This window comes from Dipodomys spectabilis, unplaced genomic scaffold, assembly GCF_019054845.1.
Source record: "Dipodomys spectabilis isolate Male_0828 unplaced genomic scaffold, ASM1905484v1 ptg000089l, whole genome shotgun sequence".
NCBI classification, from domain to species: domain Eukaryota; kingdom Metazoa; phylum Chordata; class Mammalia; order Rodentia; family Heteromyidae; genus Dipodomys; species Dipodomys spectabilis.
Window position 1 is genome coordinate 663,694 of NW_024870766.1, and position 22,168 is coordinate 685,861.

The window sequence follows — 22,168 nt, forward strand, 5'->3', positions numbered from 1 at the left end:
GCATGCATGAGGCCGTGGGTTCGATTCCTCAGCACTACATAAGCAGAAAAAGCCAGAAGTGGTACTGTGGCTCAAGTGGTAGAGCGCTAGCCTTGAGCTGAAGAGCTAAGGGACAGGGACAGGCCCAGAGTTCAGGCCCCATGACTGACAAAAAAAAAAAAAGAAAGAAAGAAAGAAAGAAACATGGAAAGATGAGGAGCTTCTAGCTTTCCAAGGGGAATTCCCAGAGACATTTTCCCTGAGGACCAGTAAGAAGAGAAAGACAATCTGGAAAGTGGTATGGCAGACCTCTAGGTAGTGAGCAGAGCAAGTATGGAAGCCCTGGGATCAAGATGAGGCTAGTTTGTTTCAGAACACCAGACAGCCTGTAGGTAAGGGACCGGAGGGCCTGAAACATGACAAGGGGTGTGGTAAGTATAGTCCTATAGAGAAGAGCTAGGCATTCAGGTAAAAAAAATATATATTATTTTCCCTTTGATAATATGATGAGTTTCATTTTAATGATATATTTTTGCTCTTTCAGGCTAAACATGGTGGTTCATGCTTGTAATCCTAGCCACTGAGGAGGCTGAAAAATGAGGATCATAGTTTGAAGGCAACTTGGGCAGAAAGTCCATTAGTGAGTGTCTTGTTTCCAATTTATCAGCAAAGAGCTAGAAGTGGAGGTGTAGCTCAAGTGGTAGAGCACTATCCTTGAGAGAAAAAAAGCCAAATGAAAGTACAGGCCCTGAATTGTTCCTGTACTGGAACAAAAAATTATATCTATATATCTATATACATACATATGTATATCCATACACATATAAATTGCTGTTTAAATTTTTTTGTTTCATCATAATCTAATTTGTTGTGCAACCTAAATTTACACAACCTAATTATCTGTGCCACTTGTAAGAGTCCTTGAAGGTGGAATGCTGTCTCTTGTTTCTAGCAGTGAATCTAAGGGACTTAGGCAGTAGCAGCAGGAAGTAAGTTAAAGCTCTGCTACAGTTGCTGGTCCTGGGGGTGGGGTCATGCGATGTTCACTTGACTAGTCCAGACAGGAGCAGTTTTGATCCAGTATCACCAAGCTGGAAATCTAGAGCTCACACTAACAGATTGCTCTTAAATACTCAAATGCTTTTATGTTTCTATGTTGTCATCCAAGATTAAATTTCCAGTTTCAAAAGTAGATTTTGGAACTGAAAGTATGGCTCAGTGGTAGAGCAGGTACATAGCATGTGTGAGGTCCTGGGTTTGAGCCCTAGCAACAATGAGGGGGAAAAAAAAGGAAAAGGAAAGAAATAGAAAGAATAATTTGTAATTCTTCCTTCACTCCTCAAACCCCTGTTTCCTTGCTTTAGAAAGTCCTCTAAGGAGCTATGGTCTTCCTCCTTGTACCAGAATAATAGAGGTTAGGTTGGGCTCTGGGAAGTCTCAGAACAGCTTCTGTTCCTATATGACCTCTCATTTCAGTACTATTATTATTATTGTTGTTATTATCATTAATATATTCTTATGTGCCATGTGTTTTATATATATATATATATATATATATATTCAATTCTTGTGGAAAACTTTAAAAATGAGTGTTTTTAAACATTTTATTATTTAATAGTTGTACAAGGAGGTTACAATTCCATCAATGGGGTTATGAGTACGACGCATCTGGATCAATGGCTCTCCTATTGTTCTTACCCACTTTTCCCCTCTCCTATCTCTACGCTCAAGTTACATAGTTCGGATTTTACATAATGTACATTGAAAACAGTGGGTTTTAGAAATCTGTTTTGTAAATCAGAACACCTACGAGTTTTGCTTCCCCTTCTCCTCACCAGTCAAGCGCCAGACCACCCTGTTTGTTTATCCCATAAATACTCCTAAACTCTACCCTTGGGCAGGTAGATTTCTTGATAGCTCTTCTATCTCCATATGATAGCTGCTTCCTGTATAAACTTTTTATCTTTATAAATAAAATAAAAACTGGTAAGATTGTTTTACCAAGCATCTAATTACTTAAAATATTGTATAGCCCTTGATAAAGAGTTTTAGGAATTCTTGCAAGAGAACTTGCTGTTCTTTGAAGAAACACTTCGGATATGGGATGACCAGGTATTATCACTGGCTGCTGCTAACTCTTGCTCATTCTCAGATACTGGGCTATTGGGGTACCTTCCAGTTCTGATGTGTGTATTTGACTCTCCGGACCAGGATGTTCAAAGTTCAATTTCTCACTGCTGGTAAACCTTAGCTGGGTTCACAAACACTATCAGGCTTGGTGAAAGACAAAGGGGTGTTGTGGTTCTGGGCCCTAAAAACTGAGCTCAACCACCAAACTCTTTTCATGTAGTTATACTGTGAAGGGTTACTTTTGCTTTACTGGGATCATATAGAAGGTATTTTGTTGGTCTTGAGTCATGCACACTGGGCCTGGGCGCCGTTCTTGAGCTCTTCAGCTTAAGCCAAGTGCTCTACCACTTGAGCCACAGCACCATTTCCAGTTTTCTGGTGGTTAATTGGAGATAAGAGTCTCATGGACCTTCCTGCCTGGGTTGGCTTTGAACAATGATCCTCAGATATCAGCCTCTGAGTAGCTAGGATTATAGGTGTGAACCGCCAGTGCCCAGATTCAAATAATGTGATCTTAAGAGCTAGTACTTCTGTAAAATTTGTTAACCTCAGATAGAAACTCTATTTGGAGACATGGTCTTTCAAATATTAGTTTAAAATAAGGTCATTAGGATAGATCCTAATTCAGCATGACCAGTGTCCTTATTGATGTAAAAAGGACAAGTCACAGACATTCACAGAGGAAAGAAAAGTTATTGTCAAGCCAAGAAAAGAGGGTCATAGAAGGAACCGATTTTGCCAACAACTTTACAGTTTTGAGACTGCTGTTTAAACTGTCCAATTCTTGGTTTTTTGTTATGGAACACTCTAGCAAACTAATGTATTCAATTGACTTTAACATTATAAGGCTATCCTGGGGTCCTTAAATAAAGAAGAGGGAGACAGAAGATGAGATCAGGTGATGTAACACGGATCTGGACTCTCTGTGTCTGGCATTGAGGATGGGGAAGGGCTAGGAGCCAAGAAACATGAGTGGACCTAGAAACTTCAGGCAAGGGGATGAATTTTCTCCTACAGCATTCAGAAAGCAACATCTCTCCTTTATTCTCAGAAACTAGCAAGTTAAGGCCTTGTTGACAGGATATAGTATCATCAAGGTGTTGGAAATTTCTTTTCAATTATATTTCCCTAAGGTATCTTACATTTTTTTCCTCCTGATTCACTTCCTCCTCTTCCTTCCTCCTTAACTAAAAATGTTGACAGCTTCCTCATTTGGATCTACTAAGAAGTAAGGCTATGTCTGCCCATTCATACGGCAGATTTGTCATATATGACCTGAGGCCTGCTAGAATTATACAACCAAATTACTGCAACAGAGGGTGTCTCTGTGTTCCTGAAGGTCTCCAGAGCTTGGGAGCTCCTCATCTACAAGTGTTCCCGTGACGTGTCACACCAACTCCTTTACCAGCCCTCTTGTTTATTACCTTTGCAAAATACAATCTGCGTAAGGATTGTCACTGAACTTTGTAGTTACATGTTTCAAATTTCCTGTAGTTGATGTACAATGCAACCGTTCTGACTGGATTATCTAGCCTAGTAGTGGAGCTTGCTGGCAGTGGTAGTGGCATCTTGTGTTTGCTTGTTTGTTAATGTAGCAGATGAGCATCAGTTAGTTTGCAAGCTGGTCAAAGGGCATCTACAAGGCATATGTACTTTGGGAAAGGTGAAAGCTCAGAGAGGGCCACGTTGTGCCCTGTTTTGAACTTGGCCTCAAGCTCTTGTTGTGTACCTTTAGCCCACGAGCTTTCCCCATGATGTAGGTTGGCTGCTTTCCCGGCCAGCAAGGTTTGCAAAATATGCTATAAAACACAGGTGGTTTGGGGATCTATATTAGTTTCTGAGGGTTGTTGTAACAAAATACCACAAACTGGGTGGCTCCAAACAACAGAAATCCACTCTTTCACATTTCTAGTAGATAGGAGCCCCAAACTCAGGAAATAAGGGGGCCAAGCTTCCTCTCGCACTTGTCAGAATTCTTTCTGGCTTTTTGCTAGACTGTGAATTCTGGTTTTTTTTTGGTCCTGGGGCTTGAACTCTGGGCCTAGGCACTGCCCCTGAGCTCTTCAGCACTCTACCACTTGAGCCACAACGCCACTTCTGGCTTTTTCTGTGATACTGAGGATTCGAACCCAAGGCTTCATAAATGCAAGGTGAGCACTCTACCACTAAGCCACATTTCCAGCCCCTAGACTGTGAATTCTTTTGTTTTTTTTTGGTCGGTCATGGGGCTTGAACTCTGGGCCTGGGGTGCTATCCCTCAGCTCTTCAGCTCAAGGCTAGTGCTCTATCACTTGAGCCACAGTGCCATTTCCTAGACTGTGAATTCTTGATGTTACATGGCTTGTAGCTGTATCACTTTAGGCTCTGCCTTTGTTATAAGGTAAAATTCACCCAGTGTATCGCTGTCACCTTATAAGAGAATCAGACATACCGGATTAAGTGCCAACATAACCTTCTCCAGAATAAACTCATCTTAACTAATTATATCTGTAGTTCCCAAACCTCAAATTAGAGGTATGAAGTTAGGACTTGGGGATGAGGGGCATAGTTCAACCCAAATAGGAACTCTCAACCAAATTTCAGTACCATAAATTGTGTGTGTGTGTGTGTGTGTGCATGAGTGTGTGTGTGTATATGTCCGTGAGAGTGTGTGCGTGTGTGTGTGTGTGTGTGTGTGTGTGTGTGTGTGTGTGTGTGTGTACTTGGACTTGAACTCAGGGCTTAGGTGCAGTCCTTTATCTTTTTTGCTCTAGGCTAGCACTCTATCACTGGAGCCATAGCTCTAGTTCCAGCTTTTTGTTGATTAATTGGAGATAAGAGTCTCATAGAGTTTTTCATCTAGGCTGGCTTCGAACTGTGATCCTTAGCTCTTAGTCTCCTGAATAGTTAAGATTATAGGCATGAGCCAGTCACTGGCCCTGGTCATCATTTACTTTTAAATAGAAGGGGAAAAATGTGGCCTGTGGATAGAGAAGGGACAAGATAATTCACAGTTACATTTATATCAGAGGTGCATTTAAGCTACAGGATAAGCCAACATGACAAAGGAAAAGTGGAAGGTACACCATTTGCTATTACTTGATATTCCCAAGTGATGTCTCACATCATTTTTTTTTGTTGTTTAAAATAAAGTGGAAACCAGCAAGCATCTTTGACTTTCTTCTTTTAACTATTATGACAGCTTCCCTTATTATTTGTATTTGGGGATTTCAGAAAAGAGTGAAGCTTAATTAGCTGAGAAGAATTCTAAATAGAAATAGAAATACACTTTTATGAAATATATCCAGTGTATTAGGTTTGGTAGGGTGAGTAATAGCCTTCCCAAAAGATGGCCATAATCTGATCTCTAGGGCCTGTAAATGTTATCTTATGTTGAGAGACTTTTAGATGAGACTTAGGATCTGGAGGTAGAGAAAAACCCCGGATGATCTGAGAGTCCATAAATGCAAATAGGTATCTTCTTTGTTGTAGTCTGGGGGGAGGCAGGGTCTCATTATTCACCCAGGCTAGTCTCCACCTTGCTATACAGTGGAGCTAGTCTCTAACTGGTGATCTTCCTTCTTCAGGAGTGAACCACCATGCCTAGCTAAAGGTATCATCACAAAATGAAAGACAGAGGGAGATACTGTGCTCCCTGCTTTTGAAGATGGAATGTGTGCCATAAGATGTAGAAAGGCAGAGAAACCAATTCTCCCCTAGAGGCTCTGGAAGGAGAATAGGATTGTGGACTCCTTGAGTTTAGCCCAGACTTATTTCAAACTTCTGGTCTCCAAATGAGTAAGGAATAAATTTCTGTTGTTTTATGATACTAAGTTTGTTGTTGCTGTTGTTTATTGCTTGTATTGGAGCTTAAACTCAGGGTCTGTGCTCTCTCTCAGCTTTTTTGCTCATGGCTGGCACTCTACCACTTGAACCATGACCCTAATATGTCTTTTTGATGGTTAACTGGAGGTGGAATCCCTTGGACTTTTCTGCCCAAGATGGCTTGGAATCAAGACCTGCCACATCTTAACCTCTTGAGTGGCTAGAATTATAAGAATAAGCTAATGATTACCCTGCTGTTATAACTTCTTATGGAAGCCTTAGAAGGCAGCTACTATACAGGATGATTCATTATACTGAAATTTAAAAATAAACCAGACACAATCACTGTATGATTCCACTGATATGAAGTACCTAAGCTAATCCAGCTTGTAGGAATAGAAAGCAGAATGATGGTTGTCATGGGATGGGCGAGGAAGGAATAGAAATAGTGATACAGTGGGTATAGAGTTTTAGTTTAGTGAGTTAAAGAGTTCTGAATTTGGGGCTGGGAAGGTGGCTCAGTGTTAAGAGTGCTTGCTTTGCATGCATGAGGCCCTGGGTTAGATTATTCAGCACCAAATAAGCAGAAAAAGCCATGAGTGGCGCTGTGGCTCAAGTGGTAGAGTGCTAGCCTTGAGCTGAATAGCTGAGGGACAGGGCCCAGACCCAGAGTTCAAGCCCCACAACCAACAACAACCAAAAAAAGAGTTCTGAAGTTTGGTTGCACAGCACCATGAATGCATTGAACATTTGTCCACTTGAACATTAGAGTAGTAAAATATTCTATGCATTCTTTTGGGGGGGGGGGTCCGTCGTTGGGCCTGAACTCTGGGCCTGGGCGCTGTTCCTCAGCTCTTCAGCTCAAGGCTAGCGCTCTACCACTTGAGCCACAGCACCACTTCCTGCTTACTTCTTTTTGCTTATGTGGTGCTGAGGAATTGAACCCAGGGCCTCTGGCATGCAAGGCAAGCGCTCTACCACTGAGCCACCTTCCCAGCCCTCTATGCATTTTTTTAAAGGCTCCATTTCTTTTTACAAAAGGATAGCCTTAGTGTCGCTTTAAAACAAATACACAAAATATGGTATGAATCTGTTTTCATACAGTTGCACTTTCTTTTTTTTTTGTTGTTAACAAAGAAGCAACTTTATTGAGAAGGTTCCTACACTGTACAGTTGTATTTTCTTTTCATCTTTTAAATACCATTACAGCAGTCATTCTTTACTTTTCTGTATCGAGTCTTCTGGTTTTTTTTTTTTTTTAAAGATAGGGTCTTGATGCTTATTCTAGCCTGGTCTTGAACTTGCAATTCTCCTTCCTCTGACTCATGACAGCTAAGATTATAGGTGTGTGCCAACATGCCCACCTTTTGCTTTTGTCTTTATTCTTTTACTATTCACTGGTCCTCCTTTGGGCCTATGAACATGCTTAAGTCTTCTGAGTTCTGATGGATTTCTAGAAGTAGGTTAATTAATGACTCCTTAATGAAGGCTTCATTCTGTGGCTTCCTTAGTATAACTTGCATGTTGCATAATTTTTTACTGATAGACACAAATACCTACAATATATACTCATCTTGTATTACTAACCAAGTATATCTCTCAAGAAAACAGTATTTCAGGCCATGAGGGAATGTATGATGAATACGTATATATAACTGATCTCTATGGTCAATTAATTTTACATTTCACATATTCCTTTAATCCTATCATGGCCTCTCTCAGCCCCCGTCCCCCCAGCTTGTCTTGTTGGATATTCAGGCTGTTTTAGTCTTGACTGTCCTCCATACTACAAGCAAGTGGCTTAGCCTGATTTCTGCTGCTATTACACAGTACGTGAGACCAGGTGGTTTGTAAGAGACAAAAATTTATTTCTCTTAGTTCTGAAAAGTCCAAGATCAAGATGCCAGCAAATCAGGGCCTAGGATCTGTTTCCAATATGGCTTCCTAAGGATTATGTCCTCCAGAGAGAGAAAAATGTTATGTTCTCACAAGCGAGGAGTGTAATTATTTTTGGAAGCCTCTTCTTTGTTTGGACACAGGGTTTTGCTATGTAGTCCAGGATGGCCTAGAACTCAAAATTCTCCTGCCTTTACCTCTGGAGTACAGGGATTAAAATCAGTTTTGAAAACAGTATTCCAAGCTCTTCTTATTGTGATATTAGTCCATTCATTAGCACATCTTCCAAAAGCCTTCTACCTCCCACTACTGTTGCCTTAGTGATTGACTTTCTCACATGTGAACACAGGAGACAAATTTAAATCACAGCACAGAGAGATCCATCTATATCAGAAACTAGCCATGCTTCTTCTAGTATCAAAGCGCCTTAGAGTGTGTACATCCTTTCTTGATGGCATGTGACACACTCCATGACACATTCAATTCCAGTTCCTGCAGCCCAGACTCCTCTACCAGGCCCACAGCGGAGGTCACCTCAATGAGCAAGCATCTGGGCTCCCCAACCATTTCTGGGCCTTCTGCTTTTCAGTTTTCCTTTAGATAGAACACTTGCCAGGACCCCTTCACTGGACTGCCACAGAGCTAAGTCATCTGTAAGGCTTCTTCAGTCTTCCTCTTTCTCACAGTCCTCCTGGAGTAGGTTGTTGTCTTAAAAGGTTAAAGGGAAGTTGACATTTCTATCTCTCTTCTTGCTAGCCCTTAGGCTATTTAAGTGCCATCACCATCCCTTACATAATTTTGTTGTTTCCCAAAAGAAGTGCTGTGACTGGTACAGCTGTTAATGTTCACTAATTAAAGTGATATACAACACGTTAAAAGTCATTTGTCTCAATCCTTGTCTTCTAAACTTGGACAATAAAGCCAAAGGAATTAAATCTTGACAAAGAGGAATAAAACCTCTGGCAGTTACACAGTTTTTTTTCCCCTCTTTTGTTTGCAGTCACTAATTGCCATTTGTTTTAGTAGAGCCTGCTTTGGGAGAGGGCATGAATTTTTTTCCCCCAGCCATGCAGTTTATTTGTACAATATTTGAATGGTATTTCTGCTATATCCACCAAAGACTATGACTTACACAGAAATGTTACCTTTTCTGCCTATTTTATTTTAGCATGCAGGCCAGGGTGAGTGTGAGTTAGCTATAAGGTATCTAATATTCTTCTTTCCAGGTTCTGAAACAGTGTGAAGGTATATGCTGCTGAAACCTGGAGTGCAGCTAACTGCTACCAGGACAAACTGAAAGGGGAACTGACTGGTTTTGTCTTAATGTACAGGGCGGTAATGGAGAAATTCCACAAATTTATTACTCATACTTTACCTGTTGCTTACTAGATCTGATCTTAAAAAGGAGGTTTGACAGCATAATTTGCCACCTCCCCTCCCATCAATCAACGTGTGTGTGTGGGGGACGCTTATGTGCACTCAGGGCTTACTGCTGTACCTTACTTTTTTTTCACTCAGGTGCTTTACCACTTGAGCCACAGCTCCACTTCTGGCTTTTTGCCAGTTAACTGGAGATGTGTCTTATGGACTTTTCTGCCCAGGCTAGCTTCAAAGCCAGACATGGTCCTCCAATCTCAGCCTCCTGAGTAGCTAAAGTTACAGGAATAAACCACTTCTGTCCATCTAGTAGTTTTGGATTCGAGACTTTTTGGATCCATTCTATGACAGAGCAGAGCAGTCTCTAGGAAATCAAACAAACTCGGAGGAGCTGGCTAAACACGTGCTTTAGTGTAGAGCTCAACTTCCCCAGGCTGGGCACCACCTACTGCTCCTCCCAAGCCCCAGGTACCCGGGAAACCAGCTTCCCCCCTCCCCCACACCTGGTCACTGGCATCAGGTGAAGGGCTTGCACTGGGCCGGGACCCCCGGGACCCCCGCCGCGAAGGGAGGCCACGCGCAGCCGGAGTCCCGAGTCCGGGCCCCTCCGCAGCCCCCCAGACCAGGGCCCTCCCCGGCCTCAGGCCAGAGGCCGTCGGATCACGCGCGTCCCAGCGGGCTCCGGCCGGCCCCGGCCGGCCCAGCCAATGGGCTGGCGGCTGCCGCATGACCCGCGCCAGCGGGAGGGCGTGGGGAGAGAGGCAGGCCGGGCGCGCACGCTGCCGGGCCGCATCGCCACCCCCGCCGCTGCCCCGCTGGGACGGGAAGTGAGCCGCAGGGACCTCCAGCGCCAGCCAAGCCCGGGAGAGCGGCCCCCACCCCCCGCGCCAGCATCCCGGCCGCAGCATGGCGGCCGCCAAGGTACGCGCCGGCCCGAGCCCGGGCGGGGGGGAGAGCATCCGGGAGGCAGGGCCCGGGAGACCCGGGGCTGGCGACGCAGAACTGGGGTCCCGGGCGTCCCGGGGAGCTGTTCCACCTCGCAGCTGCGGGAGGACGCGGTGTGTGTGTTGGGGGGCGGGGGGACTGCCCTGCTTCGGCCGCGCACACAGCCATACGGAGGCCGAGGCCCCATCTTGCAGCGGAAACTTTGCCGGTTGGACACTCCCACTTGGCGGGGGAAGGGAGCTCGTTCCCGAGGGGCCCCAGGCGAGGTGGACCCGGCTCCGCGGGCGCGATCGGGCCCAGGTGACCCACGGTCCGGGATGGGTTCGGGCCCAGCAGGGGTCCCCTGGCTAGCTCGGGGCTTTCCAGCTTCAGAGCCGGCTTGTTGTTGACCGGGGCATCCCCTTCCACAGGGGCAGCGACAGGGCCCAAGCCTGATCCTATTACGGATTCAGTAGCTCCGCCCTCCCGCGAGTAAGGAAGTCACCTTGACTTCGATTTTGGAAACTGCCCGGGTGACTCGGCCTGCGCACGTGTGCGCGGCTGGTCCTGGGACCCTTCCCTTCCTCCTCCTCCCCTGCCTCTCCGCCCTCCCCCCCACCCATCCCATCTGATAACACTTACCAACTGGCCTCGGAGCGTTTGGGGGGCTTCTTTTTGGAAATGACAAAACAGATGGTCCCGAGAGCTTGTCACTCCTATGAAGTTGTACTTAAAAGGAATTCTGTGTAATGTGAATCATTCACTACCCCGGTGGAAAGGGAACTCTGACGGCTTGACCTTTCCTCTTTCACCATGTCTTGAAACCTGGACACCATTTCAGTCTCTTTGGACTTTATTTCAACTTTGCTGGCAGAATACCATTTTTAGGCCCAATCACTTGAATCATTGGAATTTATTGCTTTTAATTTTAAGTTCACGAAGGCAGCCCTTTAATCAAGACTGCAACTTCTTAGCTCATTTCAAGTGCAGTGAACTTAAATATACCCAACATTTCAAACATTTGTCCTTAATCAAAACTCTGTGATAACCCTCAAGAGGAAAACATGGCCAACACATCATATTCCTATTTATTCAAGCAAAGTAATCACATTTGCAATGGAAATTGTAAGCAGACAAATATATTTAAATGCCTTTCTGTGTCTTAAGTCTCTCCAGGCTCTCCAAATCTGCAGGCTTCTTGTTCCTAGACACCATGGCCCCAAGGGGCCTTTCTCCTGTCTATTATTACTGTTTCACCATCAGGAGTGTACTCCGTGTATGTGTGAGTGAGCACATAGGTATGTAGGTATGTGAGGGGATATTTCTTTTGGAAATTACATTAATTCAATCCCATAACCTTTGACCTTTTCTTTGGATTAAATTTGTATTAAGCCAAATGTCCAAGGTATCAATCAGTTCCTCAGAGTAGATAGGAGTCAGTACCCATTCTTTAGTCCCTTTTTCTGTCTTTAAATGAATTAAATAATTTAACTGTTGAGATAAATTACTGAGGATCCTAAAAGAGTGTGGTTAGAAACATCTTAAGACTGAATTAGTATGAAGTAATGTAAATGATGTGGAAGTAGGTTGCCCGTTTCTTTTATCTTGTTATTAAAATGTCACCTCCTGTCAAGCGCAATTGGTTTTTAGCCAAGTAATGAATGTCAGAAAAGTGTAACATTCATTTGTTGGTTTGAGAACCTGCATTTTGGTTATTTATTTGTTTAAACTCACCTCTTTTCAGGATTTCTGATGGCTCACATCCTGAATACATAAATGTACAGTCCAACAGGGCATATCAAAATCAAATCTGAATAGATGAGAAAGCCAAGATAAAGTGAGTTGAAGCCAGGACTAAGGTTAGTGGGGGAAAAAAGTGTGTGCCTTCTAGAGGTAAGTATTTTCTAGCAGCCAAAGCAAAGAAATAATCAGAGAGGTCAGTTACATGGGAGAGAAGGCTTCTTGTGTTTTCTTTTTTTTTTGGTCCGGTTGTAGGGCCTGAATTCTGGGCCTTGGCGCTGTCCCTCAGCTCTTCAGCTCAAGGCTAGCACTCTACCACTTGAGCCACAGTGCCACTTCCGGCTTTTTTCTTTTTGCTTATGTGGTGCAGAGGAATCGAACCCAAGGCCTCATGCATGCAAGGCAAGTGCTCTACCACTGAGCCACCTTCCCAGCCCCAACTCTTGTATTTTCTGAAGGCAGTTTCTTCCCATGTCCTTCTATATGCTGTGGATGAAAATTTAAAACTAAATCAGTACCACATCTATGGTTTCATAAAGCCATTTCTTACCCTGCAGCTCAAGGGTAGGTAGTTCAATTAATGTAGTCTTAAAGGGTGTCACAAGGAAGCTATGCGATTCTAGCTTTGTCCAATAATAATGTCTGACTTGCTTTTGGGTACCATCCTTATATTGCTCCTATCTGCTATGGGGATCCTGAGTTCAGGGCTACACTCCTTGTTTTTTCTGTGGATCATAGGAACTATATGCTGTCAATTGATGTCAGAGCCTGCAGATTTAGGAATTTGATCTGGGGCTAAGATTTATACTGCCTGAAGAATTAAGCAGTTAGAGAAGGAGAGAAGTTCATCCCAATGGAATTTTTAAGGAGCTGGACAGTAAACTTGAGGGCTCAACAATTATAGGAGAATTCCAACCCTAACCACACTCCCTGTAGTGAATTGTTTGTATATTCAAGTTGACTTAATATTTTCTGTATAATTTTTACCACCATTAATCATTTCCTAATCTTGTCTTAATTTTCTTGGTCTTTGTGGTTATTCAAAGTTTATGAATCATTCATTTCCTTCTTTAAATTAATTAAATTAGATGACTGAAAAATCCAGTCTTTGGTCTACTTTGTGTGTGAGAGTGGGTGGGTGGAGTCCTGGGGGCTTGAACTCAGGGCCTGGGCACTATCCTTCAGCTTCTTTTGATCAAGACTATTACTCTACCACTTGAACCATAGCTTCATTTCTGGCTTTCTTTTTGTGGTTTAGTGGAGATAAGAGTCACACAGACTTTTCTCCCAGGCTGGCTTTGAACTGCAGTCCTCAGATTTCAGCCTCTTGAATAGCTAGGATTACAGCCATTGTTCCTGGCTTGGCCTGCTTTTTAAAGTTTTGATTTCTGCCATGAATTTACTATTTAACAATGAAAGAAATATTTGTTCTTTTTTGTGAAAAACTTTGGAGTCATTATTTTTTAGGTTAATCCCAAAACTTGCATTTTCTTCTGGGAATAATTATTGTTGTTAGGTCTGCATGTTCTATTTGTGTTTTTGGCTTTTCTTTGAGAAACCTTCAAAAAAACTGCCCTGCATGTATTAATGTGAGGTTTGTTTTGTTTTGTTTTGGTTGCTCATTGAGCTTGAACTCAGGGCCTGGGCACTGTCCCTGAGTTCTTTTGCTCACATTTAGCACTCTACAACTTTTTGTTTGTTTTTTTAAAAATGTATTTATTTTTCTTTTTTATATTTTTTTTCCTTTATTGAAAATATCAACATGAGCTCCAACTTATGGAAACAAGTGGTTTACATTGCATGTAGTTTGTTCTTTTTTCTCTATTTTATTGTTTTTCTTCATTTTTCTTTGTACCTCGTGTTTTTTACATATTAGACAAAGCAATATGTGGAAGGGAAAGGGAATCACAAACAGCAGGACAACAAATGAACCACAGCAACATTGATACTCGCTTGACACTTGGATATGAGCCATAGCACCACTTCTAGTTTTCTGATGGTTAATTGGAGATAAGAAACTTAAGGGTTGTCTGAGAAGGTGGCTCAGTGGTAGAGTGCTTGCCTTGCAAGCATGAGGCCCTGGGTTCGATTCTTCAGCACCACATAAACAGAAAAAGCCGGAAGTGGTGCTGTGGCTCCAGTGGTAGAGCGCTAGCCTTGAGATGAAGAGCTGAGGGACAGCGCCCAGGCCCAGAGTTCAGGCCCCATGACCGGCAAAAACAAAAAAAAAAAAATAAAAAAAACAAGAAACTTAAGGGCTGCCTGGCCTAGGCTAGCTTTGAACTATGATCCTCAGACCTCAGCCTCCTGAGTAGCTAGGATTACAGGTACAAGCCACTGGCATCTGGCTTAAAGTAAGGTCTTTTTTAGGTTATAAAAATGGCATTGCTAAAAAGTAATAATTTCCTCTCTGCCCCCTTTTTATGCAAACATTTCCCATTTTGTCATTGGTAAAGTTTATATATTAAGACTGGTGAAATTGAACTGCATAAAGTTTCAAATTAGAAATTGCTTATATGAGTTCAGGTATGAGAGGTGAGAGATATCCTGGTGTAAAACTTGACATGACTCTACTTGGTAAAATTAGCCTATACTAAAAGAAATACATGTTGTGACAAAGCATTAATAATAATGAAAAACTGATCTGTAGGTCCTGTGTTTTTGCTGCTGATTTTCCATTCATGGATGAGTCATATCTGTGGTTATTAACTCAGCTAGAATTGTGTATTGTGATCTTTCTAGCATGTGAGTGGGACTAGACTCAGAACATTAAAATAAATTGGACTTTGGGCCTTTGAGAAAACCAAAACTTTATCAGGGACTAAGTTCTTTTTTTTTTTGGGGGGGGGATGTCCGGTCATGGGACCTGAACTCTGGGCCTGGGCGCTGTCCCTCAGCTCTTCAGCTCAAGGCTAGCACTCTACCACTTGAGCCACAGTGCCACTTCCGGTTTTTTTCTTTTTGCTTATGTGGTGCTGAGGAATCGAACCCAGGGTCTCAGGCATGCAAGGCAAGCGCTCTACCACTGAGCCAACTTCCCAGCCCCAGGGACTAAGTTCTTTAATGGAAATATCTTACTATGAAGACTCTGGGATCCTGAGGAAAGGAGCTCATCGATATCTGTGGGCCTGAAAGAAAACTTCTCAGAAATGGTGGTATTCTAGAAAGAATGGGTGGGGAAGAGGACAGATTCAGCCTAGTGATTGGAAACAGCAAATTAAAGGAAGGGTTATGAGAGCACAGAATGCATACTACATTTAGGGAATTACAGGTAATAAGTGTTTAGCAGATTAGCCCATTCAATGCCTCTGATGCCTGCTATAGGAGACTAACTCTATTATATGGATGAGGACTCTTAAATACCAATGATGTAACTTGATCATTGAAAATACCAAAACTTAATAATTAGGAGGTGATGGAGCTGGGATTCAAATGGTGATGACATTCTGGCTCAGAGACTTGCTCAATTGACCATATTTGGTTCATGGTAGCAAGGTATGTCAAAAGTAGAACCTATCAGAACATGTGGGAGATAGCTTGGGAGGAAAAGTTAGGGACCTCTGTATAAGCTACACTTTTTAAGAGATTGCCTACTTAAGTGTTTGCTGTGTGCCAGTTATTACCAAATAATTCATTTGGATTCATAATGCCAACAAGTGTGTACTTTGTGTTTTTTGTCCTTATTGTACAGGTGATAAATTTTGGTTCTGGGAGGACCAGTAATGTCTCAAGATAGTACAGTCAGTAGTCATTCAGCTTGGGCTTGAGCCATTTCCCCTTCAGACTCACCTTCAGGAAGTATAGGGATGGTCTTTATCTGTATCTAGTCTCCCTTTCCTTCCAGATCTTAAAAAGAATTCCTTCCATGTTCATGAATTGACAAGCCACCGATTATGGACATGTGTATTTTCTGGTCATTCCAGGCTAGCAGCTTTTGTCTTAGAACACCTTTGTCAGTTAATAGAGGCATCATTGCACTGCTTTTTTTTAAATCTCTCCAATCATATTGTAAATCTCCACAGGACAAGAATTGTCATATACTTGTTTAAACACTGCTTTATTGAGATATAATGCACTTACCATACAATTCACCCACATAGAGTAGTGTACATTGGTAGTTAGTATAAGTCTCAGTTCTGTAACTGTTACCACTGTTCATACCTTTGTAAAAATATTTTAGTGCTTGGGCTATCTGTTTAATTTTTGTGTTTGTCATATATTTTATCTATAATAAAACCCTCCTCTGATGTTTGTTATGAGGATAAAATATGAGTGGATTAGGATATGAATCATTTGTCAGGCTTCCTTTCCCTTATGGGAGAAATGTTTGATGATAATACAGCAGACCAGTCTGTGTTTGTGCTAGAAGCGAAGGAAAAAAATTATGTGTTGTTTCTAGACTGTTGCAATAACTGTTCGGAGGGCAGGTTTCTATGGTCCTGTTCATATATGGATTTCAGGGTTTCTTAAATTGTTGGAATTGAATGGTCCTTAGAGTTTATGTAGCACCATGCTTTTCAATTCAATCAAAGGAATGGAATTCTGGGAAAATTTTCCATTGGTCCCAGTTCTGTAAACTCTTTTGGTTTGTTCACTCTTCTAAACCAGGGTTTCGCAACCATTGGTATCACCTGGACAGGTATAAAAAAAGTTACTAATGCTGGCATCTCACCCCACAGCTTCTAAAGCAATTAGAATCTAATGGAGCCTGAACCCAAAGTTTTTTTTTTTTTTTTAAATCCTGACAATCACTGTTCCAAACTATTTGCTTCAAGTGATTATTGTTTGGCTCTGTAGGATAAGAAAATAATTTATTGAGATAGACGAGACACATGAGATAACAAAGGAAATTAATATCTGGGATATAATTCAAAGGAGAGAGGAGGAGGACTTCAAGTTCTCTTTCATGAAAACTTCTTTCCAGTTCTGCCTGTGTCCCCTTGGTGCTTAGGTATCAAAGTTAACACAGTTTATAAGTATCCTAGAAAGCAGATTTTGCCATTAAAATGGATTGGAAGCTCTTCTGTGCTCGTTCAGCTGTCTGGTTTCCTATGAACAGAGAAGAAAACATCAAGAGTGAGTCTGACCTTACAGCCCATGTTCCTGACTCCTTATCCAGTGCCATAGGTGCCAGTATTCCTGACTGAGGTCACTTGATCTTATTATAGGAGTTGGTCAGCAAGTAGAGGAATGGTTGGGGGTTGGGGAATACTGACAGGCCATGTGAAGTGACTGCTATTGAGTGATTGATTTGTGGGTTTTTAGAAGATTGCCAGAGGATTCCTGACTTTCTTTCCTACTGTTTCTGCTTCTTCAGAAATCTTTCCCTCTGCTTTTCATTTGTCCTTACAGGAGTTATTCCTTCCTTTGTCCTGAAGGATGAGTTTGATGCCTGCAGAGTACTGTCCCTTCCATTTCTCCCCACATAGCTTTTGCTGCCTTAATAGCAACTACATTTCATGCATGTTTGGTGATTTAGAGGAATTTATGACCCTGGCACTGTGTGTTGGTTCTGTGGGCTGGAAGGTGTGACCCAGTGTGCTAAGCAAAGTACTACTATCTCTGGAGCAAACCTGTGCTCACAGCCTGTTCAACCAGATCCTCTTGTTGCATCCAATTAACTCATTTAAGTGATGGCTATCTCACTTTTCTAAATTAGAGTTCATGCTAGTAAGTGATTCGTAGAATATTAGTCCAGCTTGTTGATTTGAAATGTTTAATGGAATGCATACACTCATCTCTTGTGTAGTTGCACAAGTGAAGACGAGGCCTGGATGGTTCCTTTTGGTGTTTGATGCTGACAAACATAGTGCAGTTTGCAGTATTGAGATTCTAAGCAATTCAACCTAAATAAGCCACTCTATTTAATGACTGCTATTAGGCTAGTAGCTTTGTCTTGATTTGCACAGAGTCAGTTTCCACATTACCATGAAAACTGTTGACTTGTTAGGAGGGTTAGATTTCATGATACACTTAATGTTTATAGGGAGATATCTAGCATAAGATGTGTGCAGTGCAATTTGTAAGAAAACTTCAGAAATAAGTCTGATTTGAGCAGTCTCTTGTACATCCAGTTACATGTTTAGTATTTTTTTTTTCAGAATGAGATTTGGTGTGATTTGTGGATGATTATTCTGAGCACTGTTTTAGCTGTACGTAGAGCGTGTAGAGGACCTGTGCACCTATGAGCTCTGTTGTACTCTCTCATGTGAAGGAGGCTGCCATCCGTCTTTTAACCCCTCAACCCTAGCTAATAGTTCTGCTTAGTGAAAGACCTTGGAGCAGAAGGTAGCAGAAGGTAGGTAGTTGCCACTGATGCTGAAAAAAAAAATAGGTAAGATTTGAACTTGTCTGGCCACTCAGTATCATTCTAGTGCAAATGGGACATTTGTAATATCTGTGATGATCACATGAAATTAAACAGGAAAGCATTTTAGGAATCATGAATTGTAATATGAATATCAAAAGATGTCTGAAGTAGGACATTTTCAATTAACTTCAAAGTAGGGGCAAATATTTGGCCTATCTGTACAAAACCTGGTGTGCTTCACTGAAGCTCAGGATCTGCTATCATGGCTAGCCAGCATGCTTGTTTCAGTAGCTCTGTTCTCCAAGTGCTTTGCTGGAGCTTTGCCATTGGAAACTTTTTTTGTTCAGGCACTAGAAGTCTTGGCTTTACTTGGGAGCTTGTTAGAAATGGAATGTGTTAAACCTCATGAGGCTTTTGATGGAGCCTCTTCCTGGGCCTGCTAACATCTACATGAGATAGTGGCTATGTTAAATTTAGGATACTATGACTTTGAAACTCCTGTTACCATGTAATTAGACTTAGGTATCTTTCTTAAATATAAGTGTAATGCTTGTTGGATTCATTACAAATAGTCCAATTTTTTGCAAAAGTAAATATACAGTGACAAAATCCAGTTTAAATTTTAGGGTTCTTAGTGTTTGTTTTGATTCTACCTTTGGGCCCAAGTATTACTTGGGAGCACATGTCTGAATTACTACTTAAGGGAGTTATATAAGAAGTTGTACTTCTCTTCGTTTCTTTGCTACCCCCCTCCACACTTAAAATTCCTGAAGATGAACATCTGCCTGTCCCCTTTTTATGTCGTTGTGTTCTTGAGGTTACCTGTGATCTTTGTTCTCAAGTCATTTCTAGCCTCATGTGAATATCTTTGTCTTCCTACCATGCATGCTCATGGTGAAACTTCTCATGCTCGACCTGTTGCTGCTCATCTATTCTGTTTTCCTTTGCAGCCTTGTCTTCCTTGCATTGGCATCCCCCAGGACTCTTTCCTTCTCCTTCAGTTCCTGTGGCATTACCTGCCTTGAGGAGAGTGGTGGGGCAATGTCACTCTTCAGCATGTGCATCACCTTTGAGCCCCAACTTGTTTTCAGATGTTTGTGAGAAACCTCCATTTGTGTGTCTCAAACATATTTCAGACTCTATTCATCTAGAGCATAGCATTCCTTTCTTCTAGCCCACAATTTAACTTTGCTACTAAAGTTTTTGCTCAGTGAAATTAAGTGCCTCTTCTAGGGGGCCAGGAGAAACAATAGGTAAGTAATCCCTTCTTCCCTGGCGTTTATATGTCCTGTCTTCTCCATGTAATTTTAGTTCCTCATTATTAAATGTGCCATCACAGTGGGTCATACACTGGTTTCCTTGACCTTGATTTCTTCATTTCTATTCTGCCCCAAACTCAAAAGAATCTTCTAGGATTGGTTATTGTTACTTAGAGAGTAGCAGAACTGTGGTTGTGTGTATAGAACTTAACAGTCTTAAATATACATTCAGATATATAGTTGACACCACTTGTTGGTTTCTCCAACAAGAAATCTATTAGACCTGTTTTCAGGGATCTTACAGATACAGAGAGTAAGCTACCCACATAATATGAAGACCCAAACTCTATTATAATCATGTGTGAGGTAACAGGGAAGATGCTGATAATGGCATTTAGCAGAATTTAAGGATCAGAGAAGTTATGCAAATAATAGCAACATTAGTTTATGTTTATAATTGCTTATAAAAGCCAGGCACTGTTCTAAACTCTGTCAAGTAGTTTAATCTTAATAACAATTTTGTGACATATGAGCTATTATTGTCTTTATTATACAGATGGGAGACTCATTTGCTCAGAAAGGCTAAGTTCTGTGAGGCATGGATAGATTACATAGCTTGTTTAAGGTACACAGTATATAAATGGAAGAGGAATAGTTGGAACACAGGCGGTCTGATTCTACAGCATAGGCATATAACCATTGTGCTACATTGCCCTATTATTTTTCATGTTTTCTTTTTCATTGTCCTCTTAATTTACCTTGCTACACAGTATAGCTTCTATGGTCAATAAAACAAAATAAAATTTAAACTGTTTAGAAAGCTAAATTCTCCTTAGTACTTTTCCAACATTAGCTCACACTGATTCTCTGTCACATTGTCACAGCAGTTTTCGGGGACAGATCCGTCCAACCCGTTTGACATCCTTGCCATAAAGCCATGGCAGTAGTATAGTAGGGAAAAAGCAAAAGCCTGCTTGTTTGCATATGTGTCTAACTTAGACCTCGGTCAGAAATAGGAATGGTTCCTGTTACTTCTCGGTGTTGGTGGATAGACTTTAACATTTTAAAGCTCTTCTCCTTAATTTTCTGTTTTCTCAGTTCTTGTAGACCCCATCAGAACATGAAAACACAGGTTATAAGTTACCGTTTTTTCCATAGGTTTTGTTCTAATCAGGCTGCACACAGTCCACATGTAGCATTTGGCTGGTGTTTTGTTTTTTGTTTTTTTTTTTTTCTTTTTTACGGTCGTGGGGCCTGAACTCTGGGCCTGGGCGCTGTCCCTTAGCTCTTCAGCTCAAGGCTAGCGTTCTACCACTTGAGCCACAGTGCCACTTCCAGCTTTTTTTTTTTTTTCTTATTGCTTATGTGGTGCTGAGGAATCGAACCCAGGGCCTCATGCATGCAAGGCAAGCACTCTACCATTGAGCCAACTTCCCAGCCCTGGCTGGTAAGTGTTTTATGTCATGTCAGTCTGTGGAGTCTTTAAATTTTTTTTTTTTTTTGGGGGGCAGTTTATATGCTGAGGGATCCTTTTCCCTGTAGTCCTCCACAGTTTGGACTTCGCCTGTTTCTTAGTTCTCAGCACCTCTTGCCAGATGATAGTTCTAGAAGCTTGACCAAGTTAAGCTCTTGCTTATTTCTTTTGTGTGTGTGTGGGAGGGGGAGGGGAAGTGGTAAGAAACAAAGCAAAGTGAGATGTGATGGAAAGTAGTGAAGTAAAACCTTTGTGTGTCAGTGTGTATGTGCGCACATGTGTGCCAGTAATGGGGCTTAAACTCAGGGCCTGAGCATGTCTCTTAGTTTTTTTCTGCTCAAAGTTTAGCACTCTGCCAATGAGCCATAACTCCACTCCCTACTTTTTCATGGTTACTTGGCAGTAAGAGTCTTACAGACCTTCCTATCTGGACTGGCTTTGAACCTCAATCCTCAGATCTCAGCTTCCTGAATAGCTAGGATTATATAGGCATGAGAACTGGTACCTAACTGAAAACTTAAAAAAATTATCTTAGCCAAAGAATGCTACTTTTATCTCCAGTTGAGTAACAAGAAGCTGGAAGCGGAACTGTGACTTAAGTGGTAGAATGCCAGTGTTGACCAAAAGATAAAAAGCTAAGGGAGAGCAAGAAGTAAGCTGTGGTAACAGCGTATACATATGAAAAAACAGGGGCTGGGAAGGTGGCTCAGTGGTAGAGCGCTTGCCTTGTATGCCTGAGGCCCTGGGTTCAATTCCTCAGCACCACATAAGTGCTGGAAGTGGCGCTGTGGCTCAAGTGGTAGAGCACTAGCCTTGAGCTGAAGAGTTGAGGGACAGTGCCCAGGCCCAGAGTTCAGGCCCCACAACCGGACTCCCCCCCCCCCCCAAAAAAAAGAAAAAACATTGTTAAAAAAAAAAAAAGCAGGGCGCTGATGCTTATGCCTGTAATCCTGCTTACTCAGGAGGCTGAGATCTGAGGATCGAGTTTTGAAGCCAGCCAGGGCAGGAAAGTCTGTGAGACTCTTATCTCCAATAAACCATCAGAAGAACCAGAAGTGTTGCTGTGGCTCAAGTGGTAGAGCGCTAGCCTTGAACTGAAGAGCTGAGGGACAGCGCCCAGGCCCAGAGTTCAAGCCTATGACCGACAAAAAAAAAGAAAAACAAAAGAAAAACATTGTTGCAATTCCCATTGTTTCAGAGTATGAACCTATAAATGACTTACTAGTTACAAGAGAAAACTATCTACATGGAGAAATTGATCATTCATAAGGGATA

The 22,168-nt window shown here is 42.0% G+C and overlaps 1 protein-coding gene and 1 long non-coding RNA gene across 2 annotated transcripts in view; one reads left to right on the top strand and one right to left on the bottom strand.

The window, feature by feature from the left end:
* LOC122111859 overlaps positions 1-10,908 on the bottom strand; it is a 35,077-nt gene extending 24,169 nt beyond the window's left edge. The window contains exon 1 of the long non-coding RNA XR_006148055.1: positions 10,753-10,908. This is a non-coding gene — a long non-coding RNA (uncharacterized LOC122111859). The remainder of the gene's footprint in view (positions 1-10,752) is intronic.
* Positions 9,929-22,168, top strand: part of Slc25a13 (solute carrier family 25 member 13) — a 160,862-nt gene continuing 148,622 nt past the window's right edge. The window contains exon 1 of the mRNA XM_042684629.1: positions 9,929-10,107. Coding sequence (XP_042540563.1) covers positions 10,093-10,107 — 15 coding nt within the window. The 5' untranslated portion in view covers positions 9,929-10,092. The remainder of the gene's footprint in view (positions 10,108-22,168) is intronic.